This window comes from Poromitra crassiceps (genome assembly GCF_964638095.1).
Source record: "Poromitra crassiceps genome assembly, contig: HAP1_SCAFFOLD_628, whole genome shotgun sequence".
NCBI classification, from domain to species: Eukaryota; Metazoa; Chordata; class Actinopteri; order Beryciformes; family Melamphaidae; genus Poromitra; species Poromitra crassiceps.
The window spans coordinates 74,162-92,594 of NW_028151780.1; the positions used below are offsets into that span (position 1 = coordinate 74,162).

The 18,433-nt window shown below is 41.4% G+C and overlaps 1 protein-coding gene across 1 annotated transcript in view; it reads left to right on the forward strand.

The window, feature by feature from the left end:
• Positions 1 to 15,992, forward strand: part of LOC310771417 (NLR family CARD domain-containing protein 3-like) — a gene marked incomplete at its 3' end in the record, with an annotated part of 53,754 nt that extends 37,762 nt beyond the window's left edge. Inside the window, exons 5-8 of the mRNA XM_083664033.1 lie at positions 8,354 to 8,527; positions 11,774 to 11,947; positions 15,662 to 15,832; positions 15,938 to 15,992. Coding sequence (XP_083520159.1) covers positions 8,354 to 8,527; positions 11,774 to 11,947; positions 15,662 to 15,832; positions 15,938 to 15,992 — 574 coding nt within the window. The remainder of the gene's footprint in view (positions 1 to 8,353; positions 8,528 to 11,773; positions 11,948 to 15,661; positions 15,833 to 15,937) is intronic.
• Positions 15,993 to 18,433: the final 2,441 nt, after the last annotated feature.

Below are 18,433 nucleotides of genomic sequence, written 5' to 3' on the forward strand. Positions count from 1 at the left end.
CAGATTCAGATTCAGATGACTTTATTTATCTCAGAAGGACAATTCATTTTCACAGCCTACCCAACACCTTAAAAGCTCACAGGTGAGGAACAAATACTCCTGACAGACATGACAAGACATAACGTAACAGAATGACATAACAAACTAGTACGAATGCAACGCAGACTTATGCCTCCACCATTAGTTCATTCTTGAGTCCAAATCGCCATTTGAGGCAAATTGGAAGAAATTCCGTCAAGGCGCTCCTGAGATGTTGCGTTACAGAGCTTGGAAATTGGGTGTGTGAGGTCACAGTGACCTTGAACTTTGACTACCAAAATGTAATCAGTTCATCCTTGAGTCCAAGTAGACGTTTTGAGGCAAATTCGAAGAAACTCCATCAAGGCATTCCTGAGATATTGCGTTAACAAGCTTGAAAATGGCATTCGAGAGGTCACAGTGACCTTGACCTTTGATCACCAAAATGTAATCCGTTCATCCTTGCGCCCAAGTCGACGTTTGAGCCAAATTGGCAGAAATTCCATCAAGCCGTTCTTGAGATATCGCTTTAACGAACTTGGGAATGGCAATAATATGTATTTATAAATCGTGAATCTATCATTTACAAAGTATGAGAATACAATCATTAAACACATTAGAAATTAGGTTATTAATCAGGAATAAAATGTTTATAACTGTGTTACTAATGCTTAGTGATGTATGAATAATGCTTTATAAATGATGAATCCATGATGAATGATGTATTTACTAATGGTTTATTAATGCTTTATAGTGTATAGTTATTATAAAGTGTTACCACGTTGGGTGCTGCTCAGTGATTTTCTTTTTTTGTTTCTGACATTGTCTGACATGAATAGATAAAAAAAAAAAAAAAAATGTCCCTGGGCTGCAAACTCATTTAAACTGTGGAGATCAAAGTGATTTCTGTGGAGAGTAATGTTAGCGTTACTGGCAGGCTCTGTTCCCCCGAGACGCTGTTTCTAACTCGGCGTGAGAGCGCGCTCGAGGTCGCTGCTGGAGGAGCCGGCTGGAGGTATGTGCGCATGGCCGTGTGCTCCAGACCGTGGGAGGCTTTGCGGAGCTGCGCACTGCGGAAAAAGTGCATCAAACTCAGATTGATAATCCTCTAACATCATTTGAGCTTATTCAGGTAATATATTAAAGGCCCATTCCGTTGGTTCTGGCGAGAAATAAATGTGCACAAAGTGTTTATTATTGGCACTGAGTGAATGCGCCTTGACGTCACTTAAAAATGGCGACCAAGGGCGTTTCTCTCCGACCAGCCGTTCAGAAGATACATGGAAAACCGCAGTTTCCAAGTGGATAGCATCTCCCGCCACAGCTAGAGGATGTGACGTCTGCGCGCGTTCATGAGCTTGCCTCTTGTCCTAGACTGCTAACAGGAAATGGCTGAAGTAGCTTTTAACGTTACGCTCGTCGCTAGCTGCTAGCTAAAGGAAACAACAACACAGACTCCAGAAAAAGTCCAGACTAAATAAATAAATATTTATCTAATGAAGCCCGTCTGGCCAGACAGCAGCAATGTGACCGACATCGGGGGGAAACTAGAGTCAGGACTGTGTTTTCGGTTCATGAAGGGAACTTGCTGCTTGTAGCTACTGTAATGTGGTTTTGACCAGATAACGTTAGCTGCTTGCTAATGGATTTTCAAGATTCAAGATTTTTACTGTCACTCCGTAGTACAAGTATCTGACCACCTGGTCAGAAACTCTGCTAACATTACCATCTTGTGTGAAGTAATGCAGCCCTAACGTTACTACCGTTATGCTTATGGTCATGGAACATTATTGTTTGACTGCATTTAGCTGCGGTGGTGAGTCGTTAGCTTGATGCTATACGCGGCTAACTAATAGATTTAGCTATATTTATAGAAATGACCACCAGCCCCACTAATAACGTTACTGTCTTGTGTTGATAATGAATCTAACAGTCGGAAATATGCCTAACGTTAGCCTACTGTCTGTTATGTTTACGGTACATTGTTTGACGGTACCGTACATACAGGGGGAGCAGGCTATTTCCTTGCTTGTGCTAACATGAGTATCCACTTCCCGCAGCCAGCAGGCTCTGACTGCAGTGGGACTGCACATACTAGGCCTAACGTTAGCTTGATGCTAATCGCGGCTAACTAATATTAATTTACATTTATAGAAATTACCACCAGCCCCACTAATAACGTTACCGTCTTGTGTGGATAATGAATTTAACAGTCCTAAATATGCCTAACGTTACTGTTATGCTTATGAAACATTGTTTGATTGTTCAGTTTGGTCAACTCCCGGCATTACCGTACATACAGGGGGAGCAGGCTATTTCCTGGCTTTTGCTAACATGAGTATCGACTTGCCCGCAGCCAACGCAAGCCAAAACACGACCAAACATGCCACAATAACGTCCCCTAATTCATCCAGAATCCTTCCTGGGCATCTCGAGGCTGATCTGACCGATAAATTGTCCAGGTTGCCGTTTTCAAGTGACTTTTATGAGTTAACGTTACAAGGCAACGAACAGCTCTGCTGTTGCAAGGCAACTGCTTGTGCGCGTGCGAGTATGGTGCCCGCGCGTCAGCTCGTTCACACGCTGCCTGCAGTTATACTAACGGCCACCGGCGTCAGTAATAGTGAGTTTTGACGGATTGGGCCTTTAATATTGTAACGACAGATATTACAAATGTAACGTCTATAATGAAGACGTGCCAACTTTGATGACATGGTGTCCAGTATTTTAAGAGCAGAGGGTTTTTTCATTTCCTGAAAAGTTGCTGTTTTGGAGATAAGTGGTTTTCATCGGACAGCGACGATATGTAATGTTACACAAACACGCAAAGTTCAAATGAAGCAAATATTGAATTAGTAGATGGTAGTGATGCGCGGGTCAGGGTTTTTTAAGGCCCGCCCCAACCCAACCCGTCATTGGAGCCAGCCCGCCCCGCCCAGCCCGTTAAAATATCTGAAAATTCCTAACCCAGCCCAACCCAGCAGCCCGCAACGGCCAATTTAATGTAATATGTCTCCGGACTCAGGAGGAGCACAGCAGAGCTTCCAAGGTGTGCAAAGTAGCTAATAACTCTGTCTCTCTCCCCCCTCTCTCTCACACACACACACACACACACACACACAGACACTCACATGCTGCCGTGCGCGACAACAGTTGTAGCCTAGGCCTGCTCTGGATGAGTTGCGCTGCTGCTTTCATGTCGGTCTTTCTTCAATTAATCCATGGTCTTCAGATAGCGCGACTGACACACAAAACACATTTAATAACTGAGGTAGGTTTAAGGATAGGAGGGGTTGATTTAGAAAGAGTATACGAAAACACTTTCCTGGGGGTAGTAATAGACCATAAATTCAGTTGGAAATCCCAAGCGAACAAAGTAAGATCCAAAATCTCCAGAAACATCGGGGTTTTGAACAAAGTCAGACACTTCCTTAACCACAGATCCATGAACACTCTTTATTCCACGTTGATTTTACCTTATTTAACTTACTGTGTTGAGATCTGGGGTAATGCTTGCAAAACCACACTACAGTCAGTTTGTACAGTACAGAAAAGAGCAATACGAATAGTGAATAATGTTGGATTCTATGATCATACTAATCTATTATTTATAAAGTCAAAAACATTAAAATTTATGGACTTGGTGGATCAAAAAACAGCTTTGATTGTATATAAAGCCAGAAAGGGACTGCTCCCGTCCAACATACAAATAATGTTCAAAGAAAGAGAGGGGGGTTATGCCCTCAGAGGCGAACAAAATTGGAAACAACCCTTCTGTAACACAGCTATGAAAAGCAGGTGCATATCTGTCTGTGGTGTGAAGTTGTGGAACGCTTTGCCGGAAGACTTAAAAACCAGTAAGAATGTGTTGATCTTTAAAAAAAGGTATAAAGACATGATGTTGGAAAATTACAGTCTAGTTCCTAGGTAACTGAATGATGTGGGGGACAAAGGGAAAAAAGAAATAAACAAATAAATAATAATAATAATAATAATAATAATAATAATAATAATAATAATAATAATAATAATAATAATAATAATAATAATAATAAAGAAAAAAAAAGTATGTATAAGTATATATATATATATTGGTATATGTATATATATATAATAATAATAATAATAATAATAATAATAATAATAATAATAATAATAATAATAAAACAATGATTATAAAATGTATGAATATGCATGTATGGATTGTGTTTGTTTTGTTATTTGCTACCCACTGGTTTTTGACTGTTGTATTATTTGTTTATTTTTGCTTTTTTTGTTTTTGTTGTTGTTGTTTGTTTCTTGTATTAGGATATTTTTCCTTGCAATCCTTTGTTGTTTATTTGATGGCAAGTAAGGACAATGTCCAAAATGTCTGATCATGATGATCTTCTTATTTTAATTGTAAGAAAAGGGGGGGCTTTACATAAGCGTTTGCTTCTGCCCCAAACCTTTGGTTATGACCTAAGTGTATGCTTGGTGGTGGTGGTGGTGACCAATACATTTTTTCATTCATTCATTCATTCATTTTCATTCATTCATTCATTCATTCACTTCCCCAAAGTGCGGATGGCGTGACCGCAGTGTTTCAAATGGAGGTAGCAGGTAGAGGTAGGCACTAGGCAGGCTACAGAAACAGTTCTTATTCTTCCCCATTTATTTTAATTACCTCATGCGCTCTCAATTGGCCATGTTGCAGTAGTAGGCTACTAAACGTAGTAGTGCAGCAGGTGCGCACACGGCTTGCAGATACGGCTAGACTCGCTGTCTGATTTCTTTTAATTACCTCATGAGCTCTCAATTGTCCACAGCCTACTCATGTTGCAGTAAAGTTGACAAATAGATCACAGTCGAGTCCACAACAGAAAATCTGCAGTGGCATTATATGGACACTTCAAATAATAATTACAGCGAATAATCCTTCCAAAATGTTTGTTTTGAGAGCACATAGGCTACCTCATTGAAGCGTTTCTTTACTCCATGTAGGCTATAGAGAGTGCAGCAGGAGTCTGTCTGATTGTGTGTGAGAGAGAGTTCACGTCTTTAAGGTTAATTACTCTGCGTGTTTCACTGCTCTAAATTATTTAATAATGTTGCTTTGTCACGTTCTGAGCCTGCCCCGCCCGCACCCAAGATATTTTCATAATTTGCCAACCCAGCCCGCCTGCGGGGCGGCCCAGCCCGCGGGACCCGGCGGGTTCTGGGTGACCCGCGCATCACTAGTAGATGGGGTTCCTCCATATTTTGTGTAAAGCCAGAGAGTATGGAATACACAGGGAGAAGAGACCCACATGTATGATAATAACATTTCAGCAAGTATGAAGTTGATTTAAAAAAATCCTGCTTTAATTTGTGCTGTCCAGCCCTCCCACAGCTCATCAAATATGGCATTCACAAAAAAAACGTATTTGCAAGACATTGTTGAGTGACACTCTCTCCCTCTTTCCCTCTCTCTCTCCCACACGCACACGCACACGCGCACACGCACACACACACGCACACGCACACGCACACACACGCACACACACACAGACACAGTACCGTACTCTCTCTCTCTCTCTCTCTCTCTCTGACACACACACACACACACATACACACATGAGATAACACTGCCAGTCATGTTTCGGGTCTAAACACTAATGTAGGAGAGTAGTTCTGAACGTAAACTTACTTTGATGTCACATCAGTGATACATGTATATATTGAATATATTGAGATCCTGCGTCCACTCCGTTCTTGTGAGCATGACTGCTCAGTACAGTGTGGCAGACTGTAGTGAAAAGCTTCTCCATCCGCTAAGTGGTTTCTACTTTAGCCGTGCGTGACGACCGCATGTTTTTCATCATTGTCAGTTCCTCCAAAACATACAACTGTCGCTGTTTTCCACCTATGAGTTTTGTTGCTTCCACACATGTATCTCAGTCAAAATAAAAGCTCTCTGCAGAGCCATGTCATTGTGACCTCATGACATTTTTAAGGACATTTCATATTATTTTGAAGGCCAAGATTTATCATCAGTGGACCGTCGCTACTAAATGTATTTTATTAAACCGGACGGACAAATCCTGTCTCACACACACACACACACACACACACACACACACACACACACACACACACACACACACACACACACACACACACACACACACCTCGCTGTCACTCACCACGATCGCAGATTTAACTCCAAAACAGTAGCATTGTGGATATGAGTGGATCTACATTTACTAGTTTAATATTATCAATTGCCTGGCCTCCCAGGATACCTCGTAATGTTGCATTTACCCCCATGCATATCGTTTGACCATTTTTTCAACTTATAAATGTATAAAACCAGAGGAAACTCGCGTTTTCTAGTGCTTCTCTATGGAGCTCTAAGCTGAGAATGTCCGAGTGTATTGTGAGCTGCACGCGCTGTGATTGGCTCGTCTGCGTTCGGGGCGTGGCTTAGCGATAGGTCAATTGATCCCAAGTGAACCGCCCCATCTGCAAAGCCTTAGGGGAGTAACCCCACCCATCTACTGTTTAGGGATAAATAATTATTACACCTTTGACTAGGGGTGTCACGATACATTCAGTTCACGATACGATACGATACACGATATTGGGTTCACGATAACGATACGATACAATATTTTAACAATATTTTTTTGCAATCGATTTGTAAGTTGAGGGGGCACCTCCACGCTAATTTGAGTGATTTCACCATTTTCACCCTCCGTGTCTGTAACGTCCCTCGTCTGTTCAAACAAAGCAATGAAAAGGAGAGCGAGCATGCAATCAGATGCAGATCAGTGCCACCATGTTCAGCTTCTTTTTCTCACGATATGAGATTTAATCTCAACGATACATATTGTCACGTTTTGATATCGCGATATATTGTGGGACGATATATTGTGACATCCCTACCTTTGACACTTAAAAACCTATAAAAATACACAAAAATGTCAATTTCACCCACTTCCCGAGGTCGTAGAGACTCATGGATGGTTTCGTTGTAAAGCCCATGCTCACTTCTTGGACAAGCGATGACAATTTCAGAAAGATCAGAGCGTCGGTTCCAGAGTTATTCAAGAAAATCTGGCAGGCTTAATTTGCATTTTCTCCCCATCATGCAATTCTGACCCTCTTAGAGACACAAAACCCTGAGTGAAACACATCTCTCAGAATCACCCCCCTGGCCGTTTGGGCATTCAGACATCTGCCTCCATTGGTCAAGGCCAGCCCAGACCTCCTATCTCATTTATTACATGCTTTATAAGGCATAGATAGTCCTCACTTTAGATGAGCTCACATGAAATACTTAACTAATGACTAGTAACTACCTTAATTAATCATGAGTTTGAGTATCAATAAGTGTTTATAAACCATATATTAACACTCACTAACCATGTCCAAATCATGCACAAATGTACACATGAATGTACATACGTTGTTTAATCATTTACTTACACGTTCTAAATGATCTTATGAATCATTAACAACTCCTAAGTACGGTAAATGGTTTGTAATTAATATAATACGTATTTATAAATGGTGCATCTATCATTTACAAAGTATGAGAATACAATCATTAAACACATTAGAGATTAGGTTATTAATCAGGAATAAAATGTTTATAACTGTGTTACTAATGCTTAGTGATGTATGAATAATGCTTTATAAATGATGAATTCATGATGAATTATGTATTTACTAATGGTTTATTAATACTTTATAGTGTATAGTTATTATAAAGTGTTACCACGTTGGGTGCTGCTCAGTGATTTTCACTGCACAGTGAGGTTATCATTTCACAGCACACTGTGGGATATGTCGCTAGTAATCACAGTAACGTGAACGTTCACAATCATGACCACTAATCATTACATAATGTTAGGCAAACAACAGATGACTAAATAAATGGTTAATGATAATTGAATGACAACAATAGCCAATGAGCTGCATTGAGTCATTTGGTTAGAAATCCATGGTGCATCATGAGAATACGGCACTTTAATTGAATTTAACTTAATTGTAAATTGTATTACTAATGTATCAAACTTGGGGAGTGCGCTTAGGGGGGCCTGATGGAGTGCAGTGCTGAAATCATTTGCAATTTGGCAAAGCGCCACCTACTGGCAACACAGAAAGTAGTTTATCTCAAGAACCGTTCTTCCGATTGACTTCAAACTTGGGGATTGCACTGCTGGGAACCTGACAGAGTGCAGTGCCTAATTTAATGCTATTTGGCATAGCACCACCTATACTTGAAAACACAAAAAGTGGTTTATCATTTATGAGTGCTAAATGGAAAACATTTTAAAGTTGTTTGTCTCCATCACTAATTCTCATGCAGACTGAGTGGCTGTCAGCTGTCAGAGAGAAGCTGTGAAGCTCTGGCCTCAGTTCTCAGCTCCCAGTCCTCCAGTCTGAGAGAGCTCGACCTGAGTAACAACGAGCTTCACGATTCAGGGATAAAGCTGGTGTCTGCTGGACTGCAGAGTCCACACTGCAGACTGGAGACTCTCAGGTAAGATCCATTCACAGCTTTCCTCATGTGATTTGACACGGCTCCCACAGCTCATCAAATATGGCATTCACAAAAAAAATGTATTTGCAAGACATTGTTGAGTGACACTCTCTCCCTCTTTCCCTCTCTCTGACACACACACACAATTCTCTCTCTCTCTCTCTCTCTCTCTCAACACACACAAATGAGATAACACTGTGAGTCATGTTTCGGGTCTAAACACTAATGTATGAGAGTAGTTCTGAACGTAAACTTACTTTGATGTCACATCAGTGATATATATTGAATATATTGAGATCCTGCGTCCACTCCGTTCTTGTGAGCATGACTGCTCACTACAGTGTGGCAGACTGTAGTGAAAAGCTTCTCCATCCGCTAAGTGGTTTCTACTTTAGTCGTGCGTGACGACCGCATGTTTTTGATCATTGTCAATTCCTCCAAAACATACAACTGTTGCTGTTTTCCACCTATGAGTTTTGTTGCTTCCACACATGTATCTCAGTCAAAATAAAAGCTCTCTGCAGAGCCATGTCATTGTGACCTCATGACATTTTTAAGGATATTTCATATTATTTTGAAGAAGCAGCGGCCAAGATTTATCATCAGTGGACCGTCGCTACTCGCTACTAAATGTATTTTATTAAACCGGACGGACAAACCCTGTCTCACTCACACACACACGTTTGTCCTCCTCGTTTTAGCCATCCTCGCTCGTCGTTCCTTCATGGTCAGGCCAGGAGGTTAAACATTTTAGGAAAAACATAAGCACAAGATTTAAGGGTGTTTTGTACAGCAAATTCTATTTTATGGACATCTTAACTCGGACCCTGAGGGAAATCTTAACCTAAGGTACTTTGTGCAACTGGGCCCCGACCTTTAGGGTGCTCAGCCCCCAATGAGAATGTGGCTGACCTCGGACCCGCTTGGGGCGTCCGGGGGCATAACCCCCCCCCCGCCCCCCCCACACACACACACACACACGCACACACATACACACACACACACACACACACACACACACACACACACACAGAGACACACACACACACACACACACACACATCTCGCTGTCACTCACCACGATCGCAGATTTAACTCCAAAACAGTAGCATTGTGGATGTGAGTGGATCTACATTTACTAGTTTAATATTATCAATTGCCTGGCCTCCCAGGATACCTCGTAATGTTGCATTTACCCCCATGCATATCGTTTTGACCATTTTTTCAACTTATAAATGTATAAAACCAGAGGAAACTCGCGTTTTCTAGTGCTTCTCTATGGAGCTCTAAGCTGAGAATGTCCGAGTGTATTGTGAGCTGCACGCGCTGTGATTGGCTCGTCTGCGTTCGGGGCGTGGCTTAGCGATAGGTCAATTGATCCCAAGTGAACCGCCCCATCTGCAAAGCCTTAGGGGAGTAACCCCACCCATCTACTGTTTAGGGATAAATAATTATTACACCTTTGACTAGGGGTGTCACGATACATTCAGTTCACGATACGATACGATACACGATATTGGGTTCACGATAACGATACGATACAATATTTTAACAATATTTTTTTGCAATCGATTTGTAAGTTGAGGGGGCATCCTCCACGCTAATTTGAGTGATTTCACCATTTTCATCCTCCGTGTCTGTAACGTCCCTCGTCTGTTCAAACAAAGCAATGAAAAGGAGAGCGAGCATGCAATCAGATGCAGATCAGTGCCACCATGTTCAGCTTCTTTTTCTCACGATATGAGATTTAATCTCAACGATACATATTGTCACGTTTTGATATCGCGATATATTGTGGGACGATATATTGTGACATCCCTACCTTTGACACTTAAAAACCTATAAAAATACACAAAAATGTCAATTTCACCCACTTCCCGAGGTCGTAGAGACTCATGGATGGTTTCGTTGTAAAGCCCATGCTCACTTCTTGGATAAGCGATGACAATTTCAGAAAGATCAGAGCGTCGGTTCCAGAGTTATTCAAGAAAATCTGGCAGGCTTAATTTGCATTTTCTCCCCATCATGCAATTCTGACCCTCTTAGAGACACAAAACCCTGAGTGAAACACATCTCTCAGAATCACCCCCCTGGCCGTTTGGGCATTCAGACATCTGCCTCCATTGGTCAAGGCCAGCCCAGACCTCCTATCTCATTTATTACATGCTTTATAAGGCATAGATAGTCCTCACTTTAGATGAGCTCACATGAAATACTTAACTAATGACTAGTAACTACCTTAATTAATCATGAGTTTGAGTATCAATAAGTGTTTATAAACCATCTATTAACACTCACTAACCATGTCCAAATCATGCACAAATGTACACATGAATGTACATACGTTGTTTAATCATTTACTTACACGTTCTAAATGATCTTATGAATCATTAACAACTCCTAAGTAAATGGTTTGTAATTAATATAATACGTATTTATAAATGGTGCATCTATCATTTACAAAGTATGAGAATACAATCATTAAACACATTAGAGATTAGGTTATTAATCAGGAATAAAATGTTTATAACTGTGTTACTAATGCTTAGTGATGTATGAATAATGCTTTATAAATGATGAATTCATGATGAATTATGTATTTACTAATGGTTTATTAATACTTTATAGTGTATAGTTATTATAAAGTGTTACCACGTTGGGTGCTGCTCAGTGATTTTCACTGCACAGAGAGGTTATCGTTTCACAGCACACTGTGGGATATGTCGCTAGTAATCACAGTAACGTGAACGTTCACAATCATGACCACTAATCATTACATAATGTTAGGCAAACAACAGATGACTAAATAAATGGTTAATGATAATTGAATGACAACAATAGCCAATGAGCTGCATTGAGTTATTTGGTTAGAAATCCATGGTGCATCATGAGAATACGGCACTTTAATTGAATTAAACTTAATTGTAAATTGTATTACTAATGTATCAAACTTGGGGAGTGCGCTTAGGGGGGCCTGATGGAGTGCAGTGCTGAAATATTTTGCAATTTGGCAAAGCGCCACCTACTGGCAACACAGAAAGTAGTTTATCTCAAGAACCGTTCTTCCGATTGACTTCAAACTTGGGGATTGCACTGCTGGGAACCCGACAGAGTGCAGTGCCTAATTTAATGCTATTTGGCATAGCACCACCTATACTTGAAAACACAAAAAGCGGTTTATCATTTATGAGTGCTAAATGGAAAACATTTTAAAGTTGTTTGTCTCCATCACTAATTCTCATGCAGACTGAGTGGCTGTCAGCTGTCAGAGAGAAGCTGTGAAGCTCTGGCCTCAGTTCTCAGCTCCCAGTCCTGCAGTCTGAAAGAGCTGGACCTAAGTGACAACGAGCTTCACGATTCAGGGATGAAGCTGGTCTCCGCTGGACTTCAGAGTCCACACTGCAGACTGGAGACTCTCAGGTAAGATCCATTCACAGCTTTCCTCATGTGATTTGACACGGCTCCCACAGCTCATCAAATATGGCATTCACAAAAAAAAATTATTTGCAAGACATTGTTGAGTGACACTCCCTCTTTCCCTCTCTCTCTCCCACACACACACACACACACACACACACACACACACACACACACACACAAACACACACACATGAGATAACACTGTCAGTCATGTTTCGGGTCTAAACACTAATGTATGAGAGTAGTTCTGAACGTAAACTTACTTTGATGTCACATCAGTGATATATATAGAATATATTGAGATCCTGCGTCCACTCCGTTCTTGTGAGCATGACTGCTCAGTACAGTGTGGCAGACTGTAGTGAAAAGCTTCTCCATCCGCTAAGTGGTTTCTACTTTAGCCGTGCGTGACGACCGCATGTTTTTCATCATTGTCAGTTCCTCCAAAACATACAACTGTTGCTGTTTTCCACCTATGAGTATTGTTGCTTCCACACATGTATCTCAGTCAAAATAAAAGCTCTCTGCAGAGCCATGTCATTGTGACTTCATGACATTTTTAAGGACATTTCATATTATTTTGAAGGAGCGGCGGCCAAGATTTATCATCAGTGGACCATCGCTACTAAATGTATTTTATTAAACCGGACGGACAAACCCTGTCTCTCACACACACACACACACACACACACACACACAAACACACACACACACACACACACACACACACACACACACACACACACACACACACTTTTTTGGAGGCACTGTGAAATTTGTCCTCCTCGTTTGACCCATGCTGGCTCGTCCCTCGTTACACCAGGGGCGATTTTAGGATCAGGGCCCAGTTGCACAAAGCTCCTTATGTTAAGATTTCCATTAGGGTCCAAGTTAAGTGTCCATAAAATAGAATGGACTGCACAAAACACCATTAAACCGCTTGGGACGCTTAGCCCCCCCCCCCCCCCCCCCCCCACACACACACACACACACACGCGTGCACGCGCACACGCGCACGCGCACGCGCACGCGCACACGCAGACGCACACACATGCACACACACACACACACACACACACACACACACACTGAAGTACATCGTAAAGTAAAATGGATCAGGTGCATTTTGAGGGCAAAATGAAGAGGCTACATCTATGAAGAACTACACACATCACATTCAGGGTTCTTGCACTATTTCCAAAGTCAAATTTAATGCTTTTTAAGACTTTTTAAGACCTCAACAACCATAATTTAAGACCCAAAATAAATTATTTAATAGAAAATAGGGCTTGAGATCATATCTGGCTATTTTTAGGCTGAATGGTATATCACAGTTATCAGTATTATTATTATGGTTGTTAAAATGTGCTGAAAATGTACAAAAACACTCACTCACTCTAATGTCATTAATATCTTCTTTTCTGTTCTGTGGCTCTACAATGATGAGCAAAATATTGGCTCCCTATATATATATTGAGCATACAGGTTACACTTATGGTAGAATACTGCTTGCTTAAATACAATGGCCCATCTATACCAAAATCACTTCCAGGGGAGAACACAAGTACAAAGTAACATTTGCTTTGTAGGCATAAACACAAGTAAAACAAAAGTAGAAAAGTGCACTCAGTAGAGTGCAGATCTCCACCAGGTGCTGCTACACCTCACCATGCCCGAACCCAAACCCAACTGCGAAGAAAACCACTTGCAGATTACAAGGCAACATTAACATTGTTTAAAGGTCCATTCAGCGATGTTTTTGTGTTAAAATAGCCTAAATGTTAAATGGCTCTATATTCTGACAGCAATCACTGAAATAGAGTGTTTGGTCAGTAACTCCAAACCCCCCGCTGTACTCTGTCTCTCTTCTGTAGACATATAGTCCACCTCCCACTATCCAATCAGAGAAATGTTGACATTTTCTGGGAAACAGAAGGTCAGATAGCGATGGCTCTAAAGGACTATAATGTATTTTTTCACCTAGAATCCAACAGTGCCACCCATGAGTAGGCAGGGCTACAGGAGAGAGACAGCATACAGCGGGCGGTTGGGAGTCTATGGAATTACAAAGTTCCTGTAATAACATAGCAGACTATTACATAGTTCCTGCATTTAGCCTTTTCAAGGGTATTTTTTCTAATTCAGTTGCACAGATATTGTGATGTATGGTAAATAAATCTTGCAATGTATCGAGTATGGCAGAATCGCCATATTGTGATACCATCATTATCGTGGGCAACGTATCGTGATAGTATCATATCGTGAGTTGTAACGTGTCCTCCTTTTTGGTGTTATGGAAATGGCCACCCTATGTAGGTTACATAGGGTTTACTGGGCAGCCCAGGTCTGCCTCTCAGTCTGGGGCTCTAACTAATGTTAGTCAGGCTGCCTGGTCTCTTCTGTATATCCTTATAACAGCTACGAGGAGAGGAGCTTGTGAACAACATCCCCACAGTCAAAGCACTTCTCTGAGATATCCATTATAAAAACTCTCCTCATGCTTTACCCCAAATAAAACCTCCAGTGTTTGTTTGTGTGACTCTTGTGTGACATTATAGCACACATGGGCAAAATGCTGCACCAGGGCCAGACCCGGCCCCTGGGCCATCTCAATCTGGCCCCCAATGTCCTCAACAGAAAACAAAACAACCCCCCAAAACCTATGTTAATAAATCTCATCTGCTATACAGCCATTTGATTTGTATCACTATTATATTATATCAGGGGATTAACAGGAGAAATGACCAATCACAGCGGGAGAGAGGGTTAAAAATAGACTGCCATGAAAATCATGTTGGCAGGTATGATGTCCAATGTGTGGCCCTAAGCTTACTTTATGTAAACCAGTATGGCCCTCTGGAGAAAACAAAATGTTGCCCACCCCTGCATTATAGTCAATGCTTCAATAGCTAACAGCTAACGTTAGCTGATGATCACACATCAAGCAGAACCCGTCTGGCCATAACGTTATGCAACTTACTATTCCCCAACACGCATACACAAGGCTGTGATGAAGGGAGAAGCCAGTGACGGCTTGAGACTGGCTGCCACAGCTGTCAATCATCCCTTTGAATATCGTCAAATAACTACTTAAAAACAAACTGATCAGAAACATGACCACTTGAACATGCATTAGCATGATAAGAATGATCTAAAATGATAGTAACCACCTTTGGGAAATAATATCTGATGTGTACGTTGATTGTTTAGTTTGGCTCATTTCCCACCCACTAACATGGCGGAGGCGGGACTTGTGACCTATACTGGGATTGACCGCCAGGGCAACACAGTCTCACAGAAAATTGTATAATACCAACGTTTTGGACCAACGTTGCTATTTTACAATTTCGGCTCGAAAATTGTAAAATAGTAACGTTCTGAGATTTTAGGGTTAGGATTAGAGTAGGGGGAGGGGTTAGAAACAGAAAATCTCCGTAAAACACGCCCAAACCACGCCCACCGCTGTAGACACATACGTTACCATTTTACAATTTCTTAGCCGAAATTGTAAAATAGCAACGTTTGTCCACAAACGTTGCTATTTTACAAATTTTTTGGAGATCGGGTTGGCCAGGGCGGCAATCTTTTTACAATCAATGATCTATACCTCCATATAATGAAACCGTGTGTGTGTGTGTGTGTGTGTGTGTGTGTGTGTGTGTGTGTGTGTGTGTGTGTGTGTGTCTGTGTGTCTGTGTGTCTGTGTGTGTGTAGGCTGTCAGGCTGTCTGCTCTCAGAGGAAGGCTGTGCTTCCCTGGCCTCAGCTCTGAGCTCCAACCCCTCCCATCTGAGAGAGCTGGACCTGAGCTACAATCGTCCAGGAGCCTCAGTGAAGGTCCTCTCTGATGGACTGGAGGATCCACACTGGAGACTGGAGACTCTCAGGTATTGAGAGACAACGCCTGCTAGAAGGCTGAGAGTCACACACATCTTCTCTGTCTCAGTGAGAAGAGGAGGAATCTGCTCATCTGACTTTGTTTATTCCTCCAGTGTGGACCATGGTGGAATTCAGAGGCTGGAACCAGGTCTGAGGAGATGTAAGTGTGTATTTAGTTTGATTCATTAACAAACTAACTTCAATGTCAGGTCTTTAATCAGAATCAGAGTTATTTTATTCACCAAGGTATGTTTTCACTTACAAGGAAACTGACTTGGTGTGACCGCCTAATTTTAGTTGTATGAACGACCGTTGACAATAGCTCCCTCTTGAGGGACTTTCTAAGAGACTTAATGTGAAAGCAGCTGTGAGCCTATAACCATTATGACTTATAAGCATATATAACCCTAACCCTCCTGAGGGACTTTCTAAGAGAGAACAGTTCAAGTTAAAAAATATAGCTGCACGCGGCAATTGAGGCGTCCAGGCACAATTTGAAAAGACAGACAGAGAGACAAAACATTACTATACTGTAGGTAGAAAGACACATATAGAGATAGAGAAATACAGATAAGATTATAGGGCTTGGTATCGAGTTTCGATACTTACTTGGCACCGAAATGAAAGCATCGATACTAAGGGGTATCGAAGCCTCCCTTGTCAATCGATACCAATTTTCGATACCAAAACAAAACAGCGTCATTGAGCCTATAAGCATGCGACATGCTTGCACACCACGCTCTAATACGGCTGGTGATTGGCTGTCATGTAGAAGCATGCAGGGAAAGTTACGCCCACTTTAGCCGGTGTGTGTTTGTTGTGAGGCAGGCAGCGTGCGGTGCGGAGACAAGTGGAACTGGGACTGGTTTCCACAGACAAGAGAAATAATCGAGAGGTGGGTCAGCTTACCGCAAGTTGCTGTTGATGTTAGCGGTTATCAGATCCCTCAGTCTGACAGTCTGGCTGTGAGTTGTAGCTAGCATTAGATCGTTTAATTAATTGCCGCGGTAACGTTATGCGCAAGCGGGCATTGTGTATTTTTAGCAACTCGTTAACAAATGCTGATGTCATGATAGTTTGTTGAATGTAAATGCGATTCACTTTGTGCCATTAAAGCTATATTGATAGGTTAGTCAATGCTCAACTATTGTCTTCCATGCATGAAGTGGAGCTGTCTCGTCAGTTTTGACAAGAATGATGTTCTGTTGCAGCAGTGAGCATTAAACACTGATCTGCAACGCTAGCGTTAGATGTTCAATTAATTAGTGTTAACGTTATATGCAAGCGGGCAGTTATCACCCATTATGTATTTTTAGCAACTCGTTAACAAACGCTGATGTCATGATAGTGTTAGGGAAAATTCAGATGAAATGCCTTGTTGATGCACCAATTAATGAGTTGCTCGTTTGTAATGAATAAGATTTGTTTATTCCAATTCTCAAAAACTCTGCAGAGTGTCACAACCTCCAAGTGTTGTGCCCCGAACATAAACATTACATCTCAGTTATACCCAGCCACCCCCCTGGCACAGATGAGGTGGCCGGTTCAATCCCACGGGATATTTTCCATGAAGACAAAATAAAAGCCTTGTTCTTACAACAAACTGAAACAGAAAATCCTCTCTACACCAGGAAGACAAAATAACACGTTATCCACTGTTCTCCAGCTGGGTTCCCCTCCTAAACATAACAAACTGCTTCCCAGCCCATAAAGTTAAATAGCTTAAATTTATCCATGCATGTTAATTAGCTCATAACCAAACAGAGTCTACATTATTCAACAATCTATCAATAAGCAGTCAATCAATTATTTTACCCTCACAATTGTTTGTTGAATATAAATGGGATTCACTTTGTGCCATTAAGGCTATATTGATAGGCTAGTCAATGCTCAACTATTGTCTTCCATGCATGAAGTGGAGCTGTCTCATCAGTTTGGACAAGAATAGCGTTCTGTTGCATCAGTGAATATTAAACACTGATTTGCAACTCTCCGTTTTGCACTGAAAACTATTGCACTGATTTATTTGTTTTACATTTATTTCCTTTGTAGTACTCCAATATTTTTTTGTAGGGACAGCAACAAGTTTAGACAACTTAAAGTTATGTTAAATACAGTAGGTTTTTTTTCTGCTGTAAAACTTGAAAAAAAAAACTAAAGATTTGTATCATAACTGTCAATGTGTAATGCAGTTTTATTTTTGTTAAAATTGATTTTTCTAAAAATTGGTATCGAAGAACGACACCGAGCCCTAGATAAGATATGAACTTTTTGCATTTTTAGCACCCACTAGTGGTAGTTTGGGTGTGTTCCAGCAACACTGCTCAACATGTCTTACTTTTGGTGGGATTTGATGAATGGATTATGAGAGTTAGGAGGACATGTTTCGTTAAAGCGTTGGGGCCCTATAGCGTACACCGGTGCAGAAGGCATCTGCGGTAGCGTTTGCGTCTGTGCTGGCTCTCTTTCCTATCGTCCACCTGCACACCTGCAGGCCGTGCGCCCGGTGCCGGGAAGATAGCAAGCAGCTTTGTGCTCCCAAACGCACCCGTGGGCGTGCTGCTCTGAAAAGTAGGTGTGTCCATGGAAAATCCTGACACACTGCCATC